The 16,022-nt window shown below is 37.9% G+C and overlaps 1 protein-coding gene and 1 pseudogene across 2 annotated transcripts; both read left to right on the forward strand.

Annotated features, from left to right (window-relative positions):
* Positions 1–646: 646 nt before the first annotated feature.
* Positions 647–8,891, forward strand: LOC146526025 (trans-1,2-dihydrobenzene-1,2-diol dehydrogenase-like; annotated as a pseudogene). The gene is made up of 7 exons (XR_014875294.1): positions 647–2,833; positions 2,943–3,054; positions 3,129–3,292; positions 4,236–4,469; positions 4,988–5,112; positions 5,306–5,456; positions 5,843–8,891. The product of XR_014875294.1 is annotated as a trans-1,2-dihydrobenzene-1,2-diol dehydrogenase-like (transcript).
* Positions 8,892–8,980: 89 nt separating this feature from the next.
* Positions 8,981–15,976, forward strand: LOC146526026 (trans-1,2-dihydrobenzene-1,2-diol dehydrogenase-like). The gene is made up of 7 exons (XM_085163694.1): positions 8,981–9,217; positions 9,354–9,465; positions 9,551–9,714; positions 11,175–11,427; positions 12,011–12,135; positions 12,329–12,479; positions 12,861–15,976. The coding sequence occupies exons 1-7, from the start codon at positions 9,128–9,130 to the stop codon at positions 12,968–12,970; spliced, it is 1,005 nt and encodes a 334-aa protein (XP_085019820.1). The 5' UTR covers positions 8,981–9,127; the 3' UTR covers positions 12,971–15,976.
* Positions 15,977–16,022: the final 46 nt, after the last annotated feature.

The following is a 16,022-nucleotide window of genomic DNA, read 5'->3' on the forward strand; positions in this document are numbered from 1 at the left end:
TCAAAGACTCCCATTTTTGCTTGCTCGTCTCACTCCCCCTCTATCACACTTGTTCTAGTAAAAAAAAAGAAAAAAAGCCCAGCCCACACATCAGAACATGCAGTAGCATTGACAAAATGACTTATTACCCCTCGTTGCACACCTCCCTCTCCCTTCCTAGATTCATCAAACTCCTAACCTCCCCTCAAAATGGCTGGCACTCATCTAGCCTGTCACTCGTCCTCTGCAGTGACCTTGAGAGAGAGATGAAGCAGTGATGGGGCTCCCATAACTGCTGCAGTACTACCCCCGACTCTCCCCTACAAGAAAAAAAAAGCATCACCAAGATGGCTCTCACTTTCCCAGCTGGAGGAAGGAGGGGGTAAAAAGCCCTCTGCATATCTACTTCAATCAAAACAGGATTAGGGTGACTTTCTGTGCTCCTTTCCCCCCTTTACTTAAAGTTGGTGATGAAATATCAAGCAGTTTAATGGTAATCGGGTTTGCAGAATCCCACTGTAGCATTTACTCTTTTCACAAGTTACCTTAAATTAAAATTAATTAAGTGTTAAACAAAAGAAAAAAGCAAATAAGATTCATTCAGCTTGTCTTACAAATTTTAAATATTTCACTTGCGAGCCTAAATAATTCAATCATTCGAGAAATACTCAATTAATACTTCTGTGCTGTTAGTGTTACAGCGAGGTCGGGTGGTGGAGGGGTCGTTCCTGACAGCAACACAGATGAAATGATATGACAAAGTGTGAAACAAAGCTGTCTGCTGTGATCAAATACCTTCACAGGGAAGTTTCTCCGCCCACTCTAAGGAAACTTGTGACTGGTCACATGACCCATCGACTGTCATTCTTTCATGTCTCGGTGGAATAACGATGCAGACAAGAGATGATGCATGAATTCTTAATCAAATAAAGAGAGTGAGAAGTGATACAAATGGAAGGCAATCGTCATGCCCGTGCTGAATTAATGAGTTTCCTGGTTTCCTCCTGCACGCCAGTTTTCTGAATAACTTGACAAATCAGCTGTCTTTACCATCTGCCTCTTTCCAGTCCAGCCACAGCAGGTTAAGAAATACAATTTCAGTTTATGTGGCCGAAGAGTATATGATGGCCACTTTTTAGCTTTTGCTTCATTAAAAGCAAAAGTATGATTCACTATGACCTAGTTGTCACTTTCTACTCGAAGAGGTGGCATTTATGCATCCTGAGGGTGATACTGGGTAGGGTCCAAGTGCCATACAGTTGGGCGAACCTGTCCAAATCCCATCCAAAGCACCATTCTCTGACCACCTGAGCCTCTGCGTTATGCGCCCTTCTGCTGGCAGCTGAGTCAAACAGCATGGAACCAATTCATTGCTTCACACCAATTCAAAATCTACTTGCACTTTCCCGTTCTGGTTACACTTCCTCTATCACACTTCTACCTCTCTTTTCTTATTACCTGTGGTGATGTCACAGAATCACCCCGTTAAAGAAATGCAGATGTGTGTTTTACCCCAAAAATGTAAAAGTGACTCAAGGAGGAGTCGGGCATTCCCATGGCAACCAGGTCTTTTGGTATAGGCAAGGATATCAGGCCAAGCCCAATGCCATTTGCATACAAATTGCCCAGCTGATACCTTGTTGTTATGACAACGGCACACAGCTCCCAGAATTCATTTGGAAGTGAAATACAAAAAGAAAGCAGCCAGTGAGAAGTCATTGATAAAATTCCCTTTTCTTTTATAATGAGGATGTTGCAGACACCATGGTGATTGGCCTTCCACTGAATTCCAAACAGCATGCAGTACCTCCAGGAAAATAAATCATATACTTATGACAGGAATTAATGGAAAAGATGGACTTTTAAGTTGAATTTGAAACAGTTGTCAGCTATCCTGATTTGATGCTCTCAGTAACCTCCATTGACTCCTGGCAGATACTTTTGAAAGTATATCAGCCATTTGCATGAGTCACCTGATTTTGCAAACCTGTACATAATTCCTTAGATAAGCCTTGCCAAATCCTCAGAGTTTGATGAAGAAAGTAATCTCTGCTGACAACGTAGTGTCCTCTACTGGCAGCATGTTGCAGGAAGTTTACACAACCACCTGTCTGGCTAAATAGATAATTATTAGCTCAAGGGTAAGTGTGCTGATGCTTTTCCATAGTCATCCTGGCTCAGCTTACTGGTCAGTTAAATTACCTTGCGTTGGGCTCCATGAGCATTCTGTGAAGCCAGCATATCTATTTATTCCAGCAACCCCCACAAGACTCTGGTTTAATCATTGGCTTCTCTGTGGCTGTCAAGCCATTTCAGGTTAATCAGTTTCTCTCCCAGTGGAAAACAAAGCACCTCGTGGTTCCGATACTTGACCTGAAGTACTGTGGAAGACTGCTGATCTATGGGCAAGGTGATCCCTCACCCTGGCCTATACACGTTAAACTCTGCACTACTTCATGTTAATGATGGGCCCCGGTGATCCCCATGTTACAGATTGTTGGACACAACCGGTTCAAACAACTTCAACCTGGATTGGAAGACCTGTATCAGCAACAATGTAGCAAAACAGCAAGGTGTGTGTGTGTGTGTGTGTGTTACAGTCACTACCTCTGCAGGAGCCTTCTATCTGCTATCACAAAGGCACAATAGTTTAGTAGGATCCTTCCTCTGAACGTGTAACCTTTCCAAGGTTACATCTCGCCAGCAGCTGAGATCTTTACTGAAGCAACACACTAGTCATTTGTCACTTACCATATAATTCAACATGGCAACTCGATGGGGACTCTGTGGAGCTGGAAAGATCAGCCATGACTTCAGTGTGGCCATTAAGACTCTGCCTCCTGGAGATCATAAGGTACGCAATATAAACAAGCTCCGTGCAGCTGCGCTGTCACACAGGATATGTCCTTTCAACTAAAGAGATCTGGAATGTGTGTGTGTGCATTTTATCTTGTTATGCACAGATTGCAGTCATTGCATCAAGGAGTATTGATCGTACCAAAGATTTTGCCCAGAAGCAAGGTATTCCTAAGGCTTACGACAGCTATGAGGAGCTGCCCAATGACCCAGAAATTGGTAAATTGGGAATAATCTGACTGCACAAATGGAGATAAGGGTGTGTTGGTTTTATTGTTTGGAGAGAAAAAAAGACATTGTATATCTGGGAGTGCTGCATACAGAACACTGGAGAGTTGGTATGCTGCTCCTCAAGGCTGGGAAAAATGTGCTGTGTGAAAAACCCTTTGCTATGAACTCCAGAGAGGTTAAAGACCTCGTTGCCACAGCCAAGAAAAACCATGTCTTCCTGATGGAGGTAAGGCTGAAGGGATGCAGTAGTCTCTGTACAGCTTTGCTCTGGTGTCACTTGCTAACAATAGGGGTAATTGAAGGTGCTGTTTTGAAGCTACCACAACAAAAGAAAATATTTGTTTCAGGATGAAAAATAAAGGTAATCATTTTAAATGTTATGTAGCAAAAATGTAACATTTCAGGATACAGTTGGACGAATGGTTAAAAATGAAATAAAGCAGCTTATTTTAGCACAATAAAAACACTATAAATGGAGAGGAATGGCTTCCTTAGATCTGTAAAAAAGTTGAAAATGTATCTACTGTGAGCTAGTTCAGGATATTATATTTTCTTTATGTTATATCTTGTAGGCATTTCAGTGCAATACTCCAGTGCAAAACCATTTATGAAATTGTTCTGAAGGGTATAAAATGTCTAAAACAGATTATAAAAAGGATGAACAAAACACAAGATACAAAGTGTAAATTAATACACTTTAGTGGAGCTAATAATTGTGTTTTGTTATCTTAAGACAGATTGAGGATAGCTGTATCCAGTCTATGCAAAGCAAGCAGTTTGCTGACTGTAGCTTCATAATTAGGCATCCTAACAGACAGACCACTGCTCATGATGTTCTCATCTAACTCAAAGGAAAATAGCAGAAAATCATATTTTTCAATATCTTAAACATTTCCTATAAGGTGAAAAATTACAGGTCGAAATGTAACAAATAAATATTACTATTTAATCTCTGCTTAATGTGGCACAAAAATAAATGAGTTTGCATTTACTCTCCACTGCAGATTAGTGAAATATTACTGCCATGACAATACAAATTTGATGCTCACAAGACTCATATAAGAAGCAAAACTAGCAAAAATGATGGTTCATGGTACTTCATGGTGAAACTTGAGGTTCAAATGTTTAGTTCTGTAGTGAGACTGGATCATCTGCCCTTTTCCTCATAGGCCATCTGGTCCCGCTGTTTCCCTGTGTATGCTGAGGTGTGCAGGCTGCTGGCAGAGGAGGCGGTTGGGGACGTGAAGGTGGTAAAAGCCTACTTTGGCTCCCCTCAGCTGGGTGGGAGCTGGGTGGAGGAGCTCTGCTGGATATCGGAGTGTACTGCCTGCAGTTTGTGTTGATGGTGTTCAATGGTGAAAGGCCAGAGTCCATCCAAGCCACAGGGGTGCTGCTTGACTCAGGTATGATTCAGCACACAGATCATGTATGCTGAGATAGGATGTAGATTAATATCATTTACCACAGGGCGTGCTTCAGCGATCACAAACGCACGCTTGAGCCTTGCCATAAAAAAACAAATAGAGCAAGAGAAGCACACTTTGTATGATACAGAGGAATCACTTTTAAATGAATTGTCTAAAATGTAAACACCGCAGGACAGAATTTGACACAGAAAATCCAAGACTTATCATTAAAATGTCACACCGATCCAAATCCCCCCAGAGAATACAGTAATACGGTAAAACTGCCAGGAGAATATGTAACTGCATGTCTCCCCAAAAGCCACCATAATAATATAAAAAGCTTATTCTTTTAGTTTAATGTAAGCATTTTTTTTAATATATGATTTTTTTTTACTTATATATATAAAATATATAAAGATGACACTGTAAATAAGCTGCAGAGGTCTAAAACAACATTTTAATGCAAATTTATTTGATGCTTTCAATAATTTCATGTTTTTGAATGTTTTTAACAGGAGTGGATGAATCAGTGGTTGTGACGATGAAATTCTCCAGGAAGAGGATGGCCTTGTGTGCCTTTTTAATTGCAGCCCGACTTCCAAATGACGCTGTCATTGCGAGCACTAAGGGTTCCATTAAAGTATGCTGTGCTCGTCCTGTACAGGACCATTTGAGTTGATTAAGAAATTACAGGGACATGCAAAGACTGTGCTGACTGATGACTAATTTTACATTTAATTAAACCAATATATTCAGACATAGATCTCACTGTGTTTGATGAATTTGCAAATTGAGGGACTGAAACAAAAGTTTGCTTCCTTTTCACTGTACAGGTTCTTGGCCCCATGCACTGCCCCACCAAACTGCTGGTGAATGACAAGGAAACAGAGTACCCTCTGCCTGAGCCGTGTCTCCCTCTGAATTTTACCAACAGCACAGGGCTGCACTATGAGGCAGAAGAAGTGAGGCAGTGCCTGCTTAAAGGTAGGTCATGATAAAAGGAAATGTGTGTATTTCTCTCTGAAGAGACAGTCTAAACCACTGTTTCAAAGGAAAGCTGAGTTTGTAAGAAGGACACTGCAGTTTAGAGAATCACTTGCATTCTCAGGGCGACAAATGAAAATGTAGAAGTATACACCAATTGTACTCATCAGATTAGTACTGAATGTAATGAGTGCTTGGAATGTCCTTTAGCTCACAGAATATTACAGTACTGTTACTTTTACTTCTAATAATAATTTAAATAATCTTTATATTCCTGCCTTCTCATAAATTACAGTTCATTCTAAATATGTACATAATTTACACTTCTTATAATTTAACATCTGTCCCTAAGCCAGAATTTGGATAAAACTTGTCTTCATTTGCAGGACTTAAGGAGAGTAAACGGATGCCTCTGGCAGATTCTGTCTTGCTGACAGAGATCATGGATGAAATCAGGAAACAAGTGGGAGTTGTCTTTAACCAAGACAGCCAGTGACGCCACTGTCAAGCAGAGCTGTTTCACCTGACCAAATCCTACTAACATGTAACAGAAGGAGTTGCTTGAGGCAGCTGGAATGAGCCGATCAATCAGAGCACCATGTGACAAAGCATGGCAGCTGTGAAGGACTCAGTAAATTTTTGGAATAGGTAAATGTTGGTTGCATTATTAGGCAGTTTGCTCTCCGTATAGTCTTTTTAGCTTCAATATAGACCCATGTTAGCTCAAAACATAGTTATCCTACCCCAGATCTACTATGTAAATACCGTGAAATACACTACATGAGAAACATTGCCAAATTTTGTATTACACAGATTAAGCAGAGAGATTGAAAATATGATTTAAACCAGATGAATTGCAACGTAAACAGATAGAGCAACTGCCTTGTGTGTCACCATCCTGTAATGAAGTCCTAGTCCTTTAAAGATAAACTCAGCTGTCACTGTGAGGTGTGTGATTGATGAATCCAATAAAGGGCTGATTGTGAAAGCCATGTTTCATTTCAAATATCATCCGCTGGAGAGAAGAAGAGACTTCGAGTGGCACATTTGAATCAAAGTGTTCTGTCATGTCTGACCCTTGCAGCGGTGTACAAATAGATTCAAAAATAGGTTGCACTGTCTGATTTTCAAGGTTAGGACTTAGAAAGGTTTTTATGAGTCAGCGAAGGGCATGGCTCATTTAATACTTCGTCTCAACCTTATAGGCTCACATGACGGATAAAAACTGAAGAATGTTTCACTGATATAAAATTTACCCCTTAAATTCAAAATGATAGATTTTGATTATTTGATTAATGGATGATATAATTATATACATATCTCTCTATACATCCTGTGCTGTGTGTCTTAGTTAAAATAGGCTAAATAAATGTGACATGCAGCTTTAAACAAGGTAGTAACAAATATCAGCTCTAACATGCCCGCTGTTTTTTTGAGAAACAAGTGAGCTGAAGTGATTTATGTCGTACAAACAAATAAATGATGCTTTCCATTTTAAAATCAACAGTAGCTGAAGATATAACTAGAGCAATTATTATGCCACGAACCAACGTTTAGACTACAAAATATACAACTAATTTACAACTGATGTGATTGTAGTAGAATAAAGTTACATCAAACTAAACACATAACAGCCAAATTAAAAATATTGCAAGTATTATCATAGGTACTTTACCAATCCAAAGGAAAATTAAAATGCCAGTGCAGCTTGATTAAGACAAATTTTTAACATTAGTCAGCACAAAACATAAAGCAAGGAAATAAAAGTCAATGTAGTGTTATTACACATCGATTGAAGGCAAAGAGCTCCCCTTAGTGGGGTTGGACGAGATAAGAAATTGGAACAAAAAAGCACATTGGTTTAAATACTCTCCTTTCATGGCTAATATTAGAATTCGGGTTTTAATACCACTCTGTCTGCATGGTGTTATTTTTATTCCACAAATGCAATAAATTTTAAGAAGACACATTATTGGTTCCAATGTTGGCAGCACTTTCTGGAAAATGTCTGGATGGCTGCTGAAAATGTAACCGAAGCAATCCGCTGTATCGTTCAACAATACTGCAACAATATTGCTTCAAAATTTAGATAGCTGTTGCATTTTTAGCTTTTGCCTTTATTTCAAATGTATTTTAAATACCTTCATGTGGTGATTTTGCATTTTTGTAATCCTAAAACATTTAAACTGCTTTTATGTTTGTGAATGTTTTTAATATTTATTTATTTATTCCTTCTTTTTTTTCTTTTGTAGCATTTTGTTTCTTTTCATTGATTCAAAGCTATATCATATAACAATGCAATGCCCGTATCTCCATATATCTCCACTGTGATGCAAAAATACTGGCAAACTTAAAAAGTTACGTCATAAAGTCCACACGTATGCTGTGTCGCCACTCTGAGGCCGAGTACAGTAGCTGCTGAGTTGAACCTAATCTCGCAATCAGCGGTGTCCAATATGGCAACCAGGTGGGGAAACTCAATCATGACCTTACGGTGGCCCTGAAAACTTCCATCTGCTGAACAACAGATATGTCTTTTATCAAACCACTGTTCACAAATCTACCCAGTCATTCAAACATAAAATTTTCCCTCATAATTCAGCGGTTAGACGTGCTGTTGAAATCAGTTTCTTACATAATTTTATTGACACAGTGTTGTATGTCTGGAGTAACACGACAAGAAATCCGCAAAGTATGGTAAGAAAGTTACGAAACTCCCATCAGCTTCGCATGCGTAATCGGTCACGTTATGGTCACTCGTATGATATACCATAGCTATTTTACTTGGGGAAAAAATGAACAATAATAATAATACCTGATTTCATTTATGACATATGACATTGAATTAGAAGAATATTAGAAGAATATTAGAATTTCATGGGCGTGATTTAGATGTCACGTACAAGAAACAGTAAGTATAATGTTACCATGGATACAGTGAGACACACTACTCTGTACACTGTTTATATATTTTTGAAAAGCGTAATGCGTTAAAATAATTAATATCAGTTTCTTGTGCTGATATGCTGATATATATCATGGGATTACATTAATAGTGATGAAATCTTAAAAATGAGCGGAATCTTGGGCAAGTTCTGTTGCGTAACCAATGCTGTCTTAGTACACATCTATCGTCAGTTTTAAGATTTTAAGAAAAATGTCAATACGCCCAATAATATGAAGCAAAAATAAACTGTTAATAAATATTGCGAGAATCTTTGTTTCCTACGTGAAGAAAAACTATACTTTGTATTGGCTGAGAGTTTTAAAAAGACAGGTCAGATGAAATCCATGTTTGGTTTTTTCCACGTTTTTTCCACGCCCTTTCTTGCACCACCGCTAGAAATTGCTTAATATCAAAAAGTATGTATTGTTTCTAAAAATGGACTTGTACTCCGCAGGGGAGCCCCGCAGGGTACGGAGCCCCGCAGGGGACATGGGAGAAAAAAAATTAAGACGGACTTTTGCGAGATCTCGCAAAAGTCCGTCTTAATTTTTTAAGACAATAAAAGACTGTATTGTACAAACAAGCTAAGAGGCAGTTATTTTTACAGGGCAGTCTCGTTTAGTAGGTGTCTTCTCCCGATTTGCAGGATTTCCGAGAGGTCATAGCGCAGGCTTTTTTTTTTTCTGAAGCAACACTATAGCCTACTCATTTGTCACTTGTCAACATGGCAACTCGATGGGGACTCTGTGGAGCTGGAAAGATCAGCCATGATTTTAGTGTGGCCATTAAGACTCTGCCTCCGGGAGATCATCAGGTACTCAATTTAAGGAAGTTCGGTACAACATTGTCACACAGAGTGTCCCCTATACACTGAACAGGTGTGCAGTGTGTGCGTTTGTTTGATTTTGTTTTGTTGTTCTTTTCCTTTCCTTTTCTAATGTTATGCATAGATTGCTGTCATTGCATCGAGGAGTATTGACCATCCCAAAGATTTTGCCCAGAAACATTGTATTCCTAAGGCTTACGAAAGCTATGAGGAGCTGGCCAATGACCCAGAAATTGGTAAGTAGGGAATAATATGACTGCACAATTAGAGATAAGGGTGTGACGGTTTTATTGTTTGGATGAAAAACTTGTGTTCCCACAGACATTGTATATCTGGGAGTGCTGCATACAGAACACTGGAGAGTTGGTATGCTGTTCCTCAAGGCTGGGAAAAATGTGCTGTGTGAAAAACCCTTTGCTATGAACTCCAGAGAGGTTAAAGACCTTGTTGCCACAGCCAAGAAAAACAATGTCTTCCTGATGGAGGTAAGGCTGAAGGGATGAAGTGCTGTCATTTATAGCTTTGCCCTGAGGACACTTGCTAACAGTAGTGGTAACTTAAGGGTCAGTTTTTACAGTGCCACAGAATAAGGAAAGAACTGTCCATTTCAGGATGAAACCCAAGGCAATGATCTTAAATCTTATAAATCTCTCTTTTTTTTTTTAACAATTTACTAAGAAAGTGGAAAAAGGTACAACAATTTTTCAATTTTACAACAAAATTTCCAAATATGCAGACCAACACGTTATACAGCTTAAGGCAGAAACGCAGTTTGAACAAATGTAATAACCAATAATTAGTATGACCTAGGGAGGTCACAATGCCAGAAATGTGCTCATTGCAGTGAAATTGAATGATTATTGATGCAGCACAATTCAGTACTAAAACAAAATGTTCATCCCACATACTTTAACATAAACTTCATTACTGTAAAATTTATTTAAAACACTAACATGGAGGCAGATTATTTATCCAAAATGTTATATTTTGTTAACATGTTACATTAAATTAGCGTAAGCATTTAATGTGAGCTACTGCAAACATTTCAGCCTAGTGAGGGGGAGACAGTCTTGTCAGGACCTGCTACCAACAATCCTTGAATTAAACACTGGAAGTACTTCATCTATAAATCACAATTTTTGGGTATGTTTAAATACAACAAGCCATAATATTAATTGTGTATTAATATTCCCTCCCCATATCTAACTGGACATGGCAGATGGCTCATAGGGGGTAAAATGATTGGTGGGATTTTTTTCTCTACTGTTGTAGGGTCTTTGCCTAATTGAAAGCACTTTGAGTCAAGTGTTGTTGTGATAAATAAAATTGAATTGAATTGAAAATGGAATTATTGTCATGCATGCAGCTGTTGTAAAAAGACCAATAAGCAAATATAAGTCACTAAACTAATGCCTTTCCAAAACACAGCAAAAGTTAATAAACAGTTTGGAAAATGTTAATGTTATTATTATTATTTGAGGGTTATCAGCCTCACAGGCATGCAGTTAACATTATCTGTGCTCAGATGGAATAGAATTCAGGTTGCTATTGCAACCTGTGGCCACAGCCAGACACATCTGCACCTGGCTTGATGATCACATTTTAATTCCCATTTCGTGCACAATGCACCTGCAGCTTTCAATGTTTTTCTGTTCTTGCTTCTTCTAAATTAGCTGAAACATTGTAACATAAAATGCAACTGTGTATTTGTTTTTGGCTTACACCAGTAAGAAGCCCAATGGTCAAATTATATACATGCATTGTAAGAAATTGCCATTCCTATTATTTTACATTATTGACAGGAAAAATTATTGTTCACAGTACAGATTTGCCACAACAGTCATATAACTGAGGAGCTTTATAATAAATGCCTGCTCAGGTGAAACTTCAGTTTCAACTGTTTAGTTCTGTAGCAAGACTGGATCATCTGCCCTTTTCCTCATAGGCCATCTGGTCCCGCTGTTTCCCTGTGTATGCTGAGGTGCGCAGGCTGCTGGCAGAGGAGGCGGTTGGGGACGTGAAGCTGGTAAAAGCCTACTTTGGCTCCCCTCAGCTTGACATTCCCCGATCAGTGCAGAAGGAGCTGGGTGGAGGAGCTCTGCTGGATATCGGAGTGTACTGCCTGCAGTTTGTGTTGATGGTGTTCAATGGTGAAAGGCCAGAGTCCATCCAAGCCACAGGGGTGCTGCTTGACTCAGGTATGATTCAGATCATGTGGGAGAAATAGGATGTATGTTAGTATCATTTACCACAGGCCGTGCTTCAGCGATCACAAACGCACGCTTGAGCCTTGCCATAAAAAAACAAATAGAGGAAAAGAAGCACAGTTTGTGTGATACAGAGGAATCACTTTTAAATGAATTGTCTAAAATGTAAACACCGCAGGACAGAATTTCACACAGAAAATCCAAGACTTATCATTAAAATGTCACACTAATCCAAATCCCCCCAGAGAATACAGTAATACGGTAAAACTGGCAGGAGAATATGTAACTGCATGTCTCACTGAAAGATATCTTAGTGCAAAACCATCATATAATATATGTATTAAGCAGTTTCTTTTCTTGATGGAAGACATTTGGCAATTTATTGAATAATAAAAAATAGTTTCTTTCATTGTGTATACTATCTTCTTTAAAAAAAACTAATAAATAAACCTAATTTCAAACTCAGTTGAAATATATAATAAAAAAACTGCATCTGCAGAGGTCTAAAACAACATTTTAATGCTAATTTAATTGATGCTTTCAATAATTTCATGTTTTTGAATGTTTTTAACAGGAGTGGATGAATCAGTGGTTGTGACGATGAAATTCTCCAGGAAGAGGATGGCCTTGTGTGCCTTTTCAATTGCAGCCCGACTTCCAAATGACGCTGTCATTGCGGGCAGTAAGGGTTCCATTAAAGTATGCTGTGCTCGTCCTGTACAGGACCATTTGAGTTCATTAAGAAATTACAGGGACATGCAAAGACTGTGCTGACTGATGACTAATTTCACATTTAATTAAACCAATATATTCAGACATAGATCTCACTGTGTTTGATGAATTTGCAAATTGAGGGACTGAAACAAAAGTTTGCTTCCTTTTCACTGTACAGGTTCTTGGCCCCATGCACTGCCCCACCAAACTGCTGGTGAATGACAAGGAAACAGAGTACCCTCTGCCTGAGCCGTGTCTCCCTCTGAATTTTACCAACAGCACCGGGCTGCGCTATGAGGCAGAAGAAGTGAGGCAGTGCCTGCTTAAAGGTAGGTCATGATAAAAGGAAATGTGTGTATTTCTCTCTGAAGAGACAGTCTAAACCACTGCTTCAAAGGAAAGCTGAGTTTGTAAGAAGGACACTGCAGTTTAGAGAATCACTTGCATTCTCAGGGCGACAAATGAAAATGTAGAAGTATACACCAATTGTACTCATCAGATTAGGACTGAATGTAATGAGTGCTTGTCCTTTAGCTCACAGAATATTACAGTACTGTTACTTTTACTTCTAATAATAATTTACATAATCTTTATATTCCTGCCTTCTCATAAATTACAGTTCATTCTAAATATGTACATAATTTACACTTATTAAAATATAACATCTGTCCCTAAGCCAGAATTTGGATAAAACTTGTCTTCATTTGCAGGACTTAAGGAGAGCCCACGGATGCCTCTGGCAGATTCTGTCTTGCTGACAGAGATCATGGATGAAATCAGGAAACAAGTGGGAGTTGTCTTCAGCCAAGACAGCCAGTGACGCCACTGTCAAGCAGAGTTGTTTCACCTAACCAAATCCTACTAACATATAACAGAAGAAGCAGTGGGATGTACTACGAAGGAAGTTCAACATAGCCAGGTTTATTTTGCAATGGGTGGCTTGACAAAACCTAAAATCTAAAACCCAGAGAAAATGCATATCACAACAGTGTTTAACAGCTTTCTCTGCTAAGCTAAGCTTTCTGCTTCACATGAAAAGGACAGGTTTAGCAACACATGACTTTTTTCTATATGAAATTATCCCTATAACTGATTCCTTCTCTATCTTCTGCCGGGTACCAGGCTACCCATTTTCAAGTACATTTTGTGACAAAGGCACACTCAAACTCGACACTCTCTTTCTTTATCTTTCTCACTCTCACACACTCCACAAGAAGGTTGTTGATTTATGTACCTGTGCATTTTTGTAATGTTTGTGTTCCAGGTGTTGTATATTTGTTTTTCTTACAGGTGCGGCAGTTGGCAATACGTTGTGCATTTGTACTCTATCGTTATTATTACATGTTTGGCACAACAGTGCCTACAGATCATAATTCTGATTGCAAAAGCTGCCAGGCAGGACAGGATTTTTTTTAAAATGAGCATGATTCTTTCATTAGTGTCACTTCATGGGCTCAGAAACCTTTCTAAATTACTTTATGTAAACACAGTTTGCTGCTCTATAAGCTCTATCAGGTAAAGAAGCCATATGATCCAGAAATAGAAGAAGAAATACTGACATTTTCCTTTGGCTAAGTTCATTAAAATGGACTGAAGCAAAGTGCAAAACTGCTCTGTGGTCAGATTAATAGAATTTCAAAATTATTATTACAAAACATGGACATCATATCCTTCAGACTAGAGAAGGGAGGTAACATCCAGCTTGTTATCATATGGTTTTTCTTCTGTGTTCTATTGTGAATAAAATTTGACAACTTCCTTTCTGTAAATAGAATCAAACAAGATGAAATATCTGTAAAGTATCGATCTATCGATCTATCGAAAGATATGACTTGAAAGTTGCTCATTAAAAAGATCTTTCAACAATAGAGAATCTATATTGCATTTAAAAAATATTATAAATAAAATAATCAGAGAAAAATGGTTCTTCCAGATGATTTTAAACTGAATTTACAAACACAAATTAATACATTATACATAGCTGACTGGTCAGGCAGGGCCAAGAAAGTTCAACCTAATCCATTGTTACCCCATTAATCTTGCTTCATAGTCCACCCCTCAATTGCGTGAGGCAATTGAAACGAGCAGATCTATCAGAGCACCACATGACAAAGTATGGGAACAGTGACTATGATTAACCACCAAATTAAAGAGTCATCAAATCTTTGGAACATGTAAATTTTGGTTGCATTATTAGGGAGTTTGATCTTTAGTCTTTTTAGCTTCATGATAGAGCCATGACAGAGCAAATTATAATTATCATACCCCAGAGCTACCATTTAAATACAGCAAACTGCTTGAAAAATATTGACAATGTTTTTATTACACAGAAGAAAAAGATTTAAATCAAACAAATCGCAGTGTAAACAGATAGAGCTACTGCCTTTTGTGTCACCATCCTGTGATGGAGTCCTAGTCATTTAATGAAAAAAAACAACAGCTGTCACTGTGAGGTGTTTGATTGATTAACTCAATAAAGGACTAATTGTGAAAGCCATGTTCATTTGAAATATCATCCACTGGAGAGAAGAAGCAACTTCAAGTAGCACATGTTGAAGTGTTCTGTTGTGTCTGACTATTGCACAGGTATAGAAACAAATTCAAAAATAGGTTGCACTGTCTGATTTTCAAGGTTAGGACTTAAGAAAGGCTTTTTCAGTCAGGGAGGGGTATGGCTTATTTAATATTTTTACTTTTAATTTCAACCATTTGGGTTCGCAGGACTGACAAAAACCTGAAGGATATATAGAATTATATATAGTAGGGCCATGTCTAAATATATATAAAAACACACATATTTATGTATACATACATACAGAATTTATCCCATGGCTTCAAAATGACATATTTTTATTATTTGATTTTTGGGTAATTTAATCATAGATATATTTTTCTATACATCTGCTGTGTTTATACTAAAAACTTTTATGCTATTTAATGGGCAGGTTAAATAAATGGACTGTGCAGCTTTAAACAAAGTAAATATCAGCTCTGCTCTAACATGTCATGTGATTTATGTCCTAAAAACAAACAAACAAGTGAATCTATTCAGAAACTATGCTTAGTTAGGTCGTGTTCCACGCCCTATTATTCCCTAGGACAAAGTTAAGACTCTAGGATATACAGCTAAATTATAATTGACAAAAATAAAGAGGAAAACACAACAGAATCAGTCAGCGGAAAAAAAAAAAAGGCACATAAAATTTGATGACTGTAGTGGAATCAGGTTATAACAGACTGTTTTTTTTAAAGATAAATATATAATAGGCAAATCAATTAATAGTAATTAACAAAATAAGTAAGCAGTATACACACTGTAAAAGCGGGAATCAAAGTTAAAACAGTGTGGGGGTTATTATTACAAAGATTAAAGGAAAAGAGCTCTCCTTAGTGGGGACAGATGGAATAAGAAATTAGAAAAAAAAAAAAAACGTTTTTAGTTCTTCCTTTATGGTCACAGTTACGACGCAGTAGTTTTAAATACCACACCGTCAGCATAGTATTGTCTTTATTTCACGCATGCAATGAATTTTCACGTGCTGTGTCTGTAATGCTGGTAGCACCTCTGGGAAACCTGGAAAAAATCTAGCTGCTATTTTCTGATTTTTTTAATTTCATGAAAACGTGACTTTCTGTAACAGAATTCTGATAATCGTCTGTTTAGTTCCTAATTTCGGTTGTTGTTAGTATTTAAATAACTAAAGAACAAAGTATGTTTTTACATATTTTTAAACGCATTTCTTTATTCTTTGCTCTCCCTGTTTTAGTTTACATTTCATTTCACTGCTTGCAGGCTATATTATATAACGACGCAATGCATTTGTCTTTACATGAAGCTACAACGCAGACATGTAGGAAAATGCAACTTGTGT

This window comes from Neolamprologus multifasciatus, chromosome 1 (assembly GCF_963576455.1).
Source record: "Neolamprologus multifasciatus chromosome 1, fNeoMul1.2, whole genome shotgun sequence".
Lineage (NCBI taxonomy): Eukaryota > Metazoa > Chordata > Actinopteri > Cichliformes > Cichlidae > Neolamprologus > Neolamprologus multifasciatus.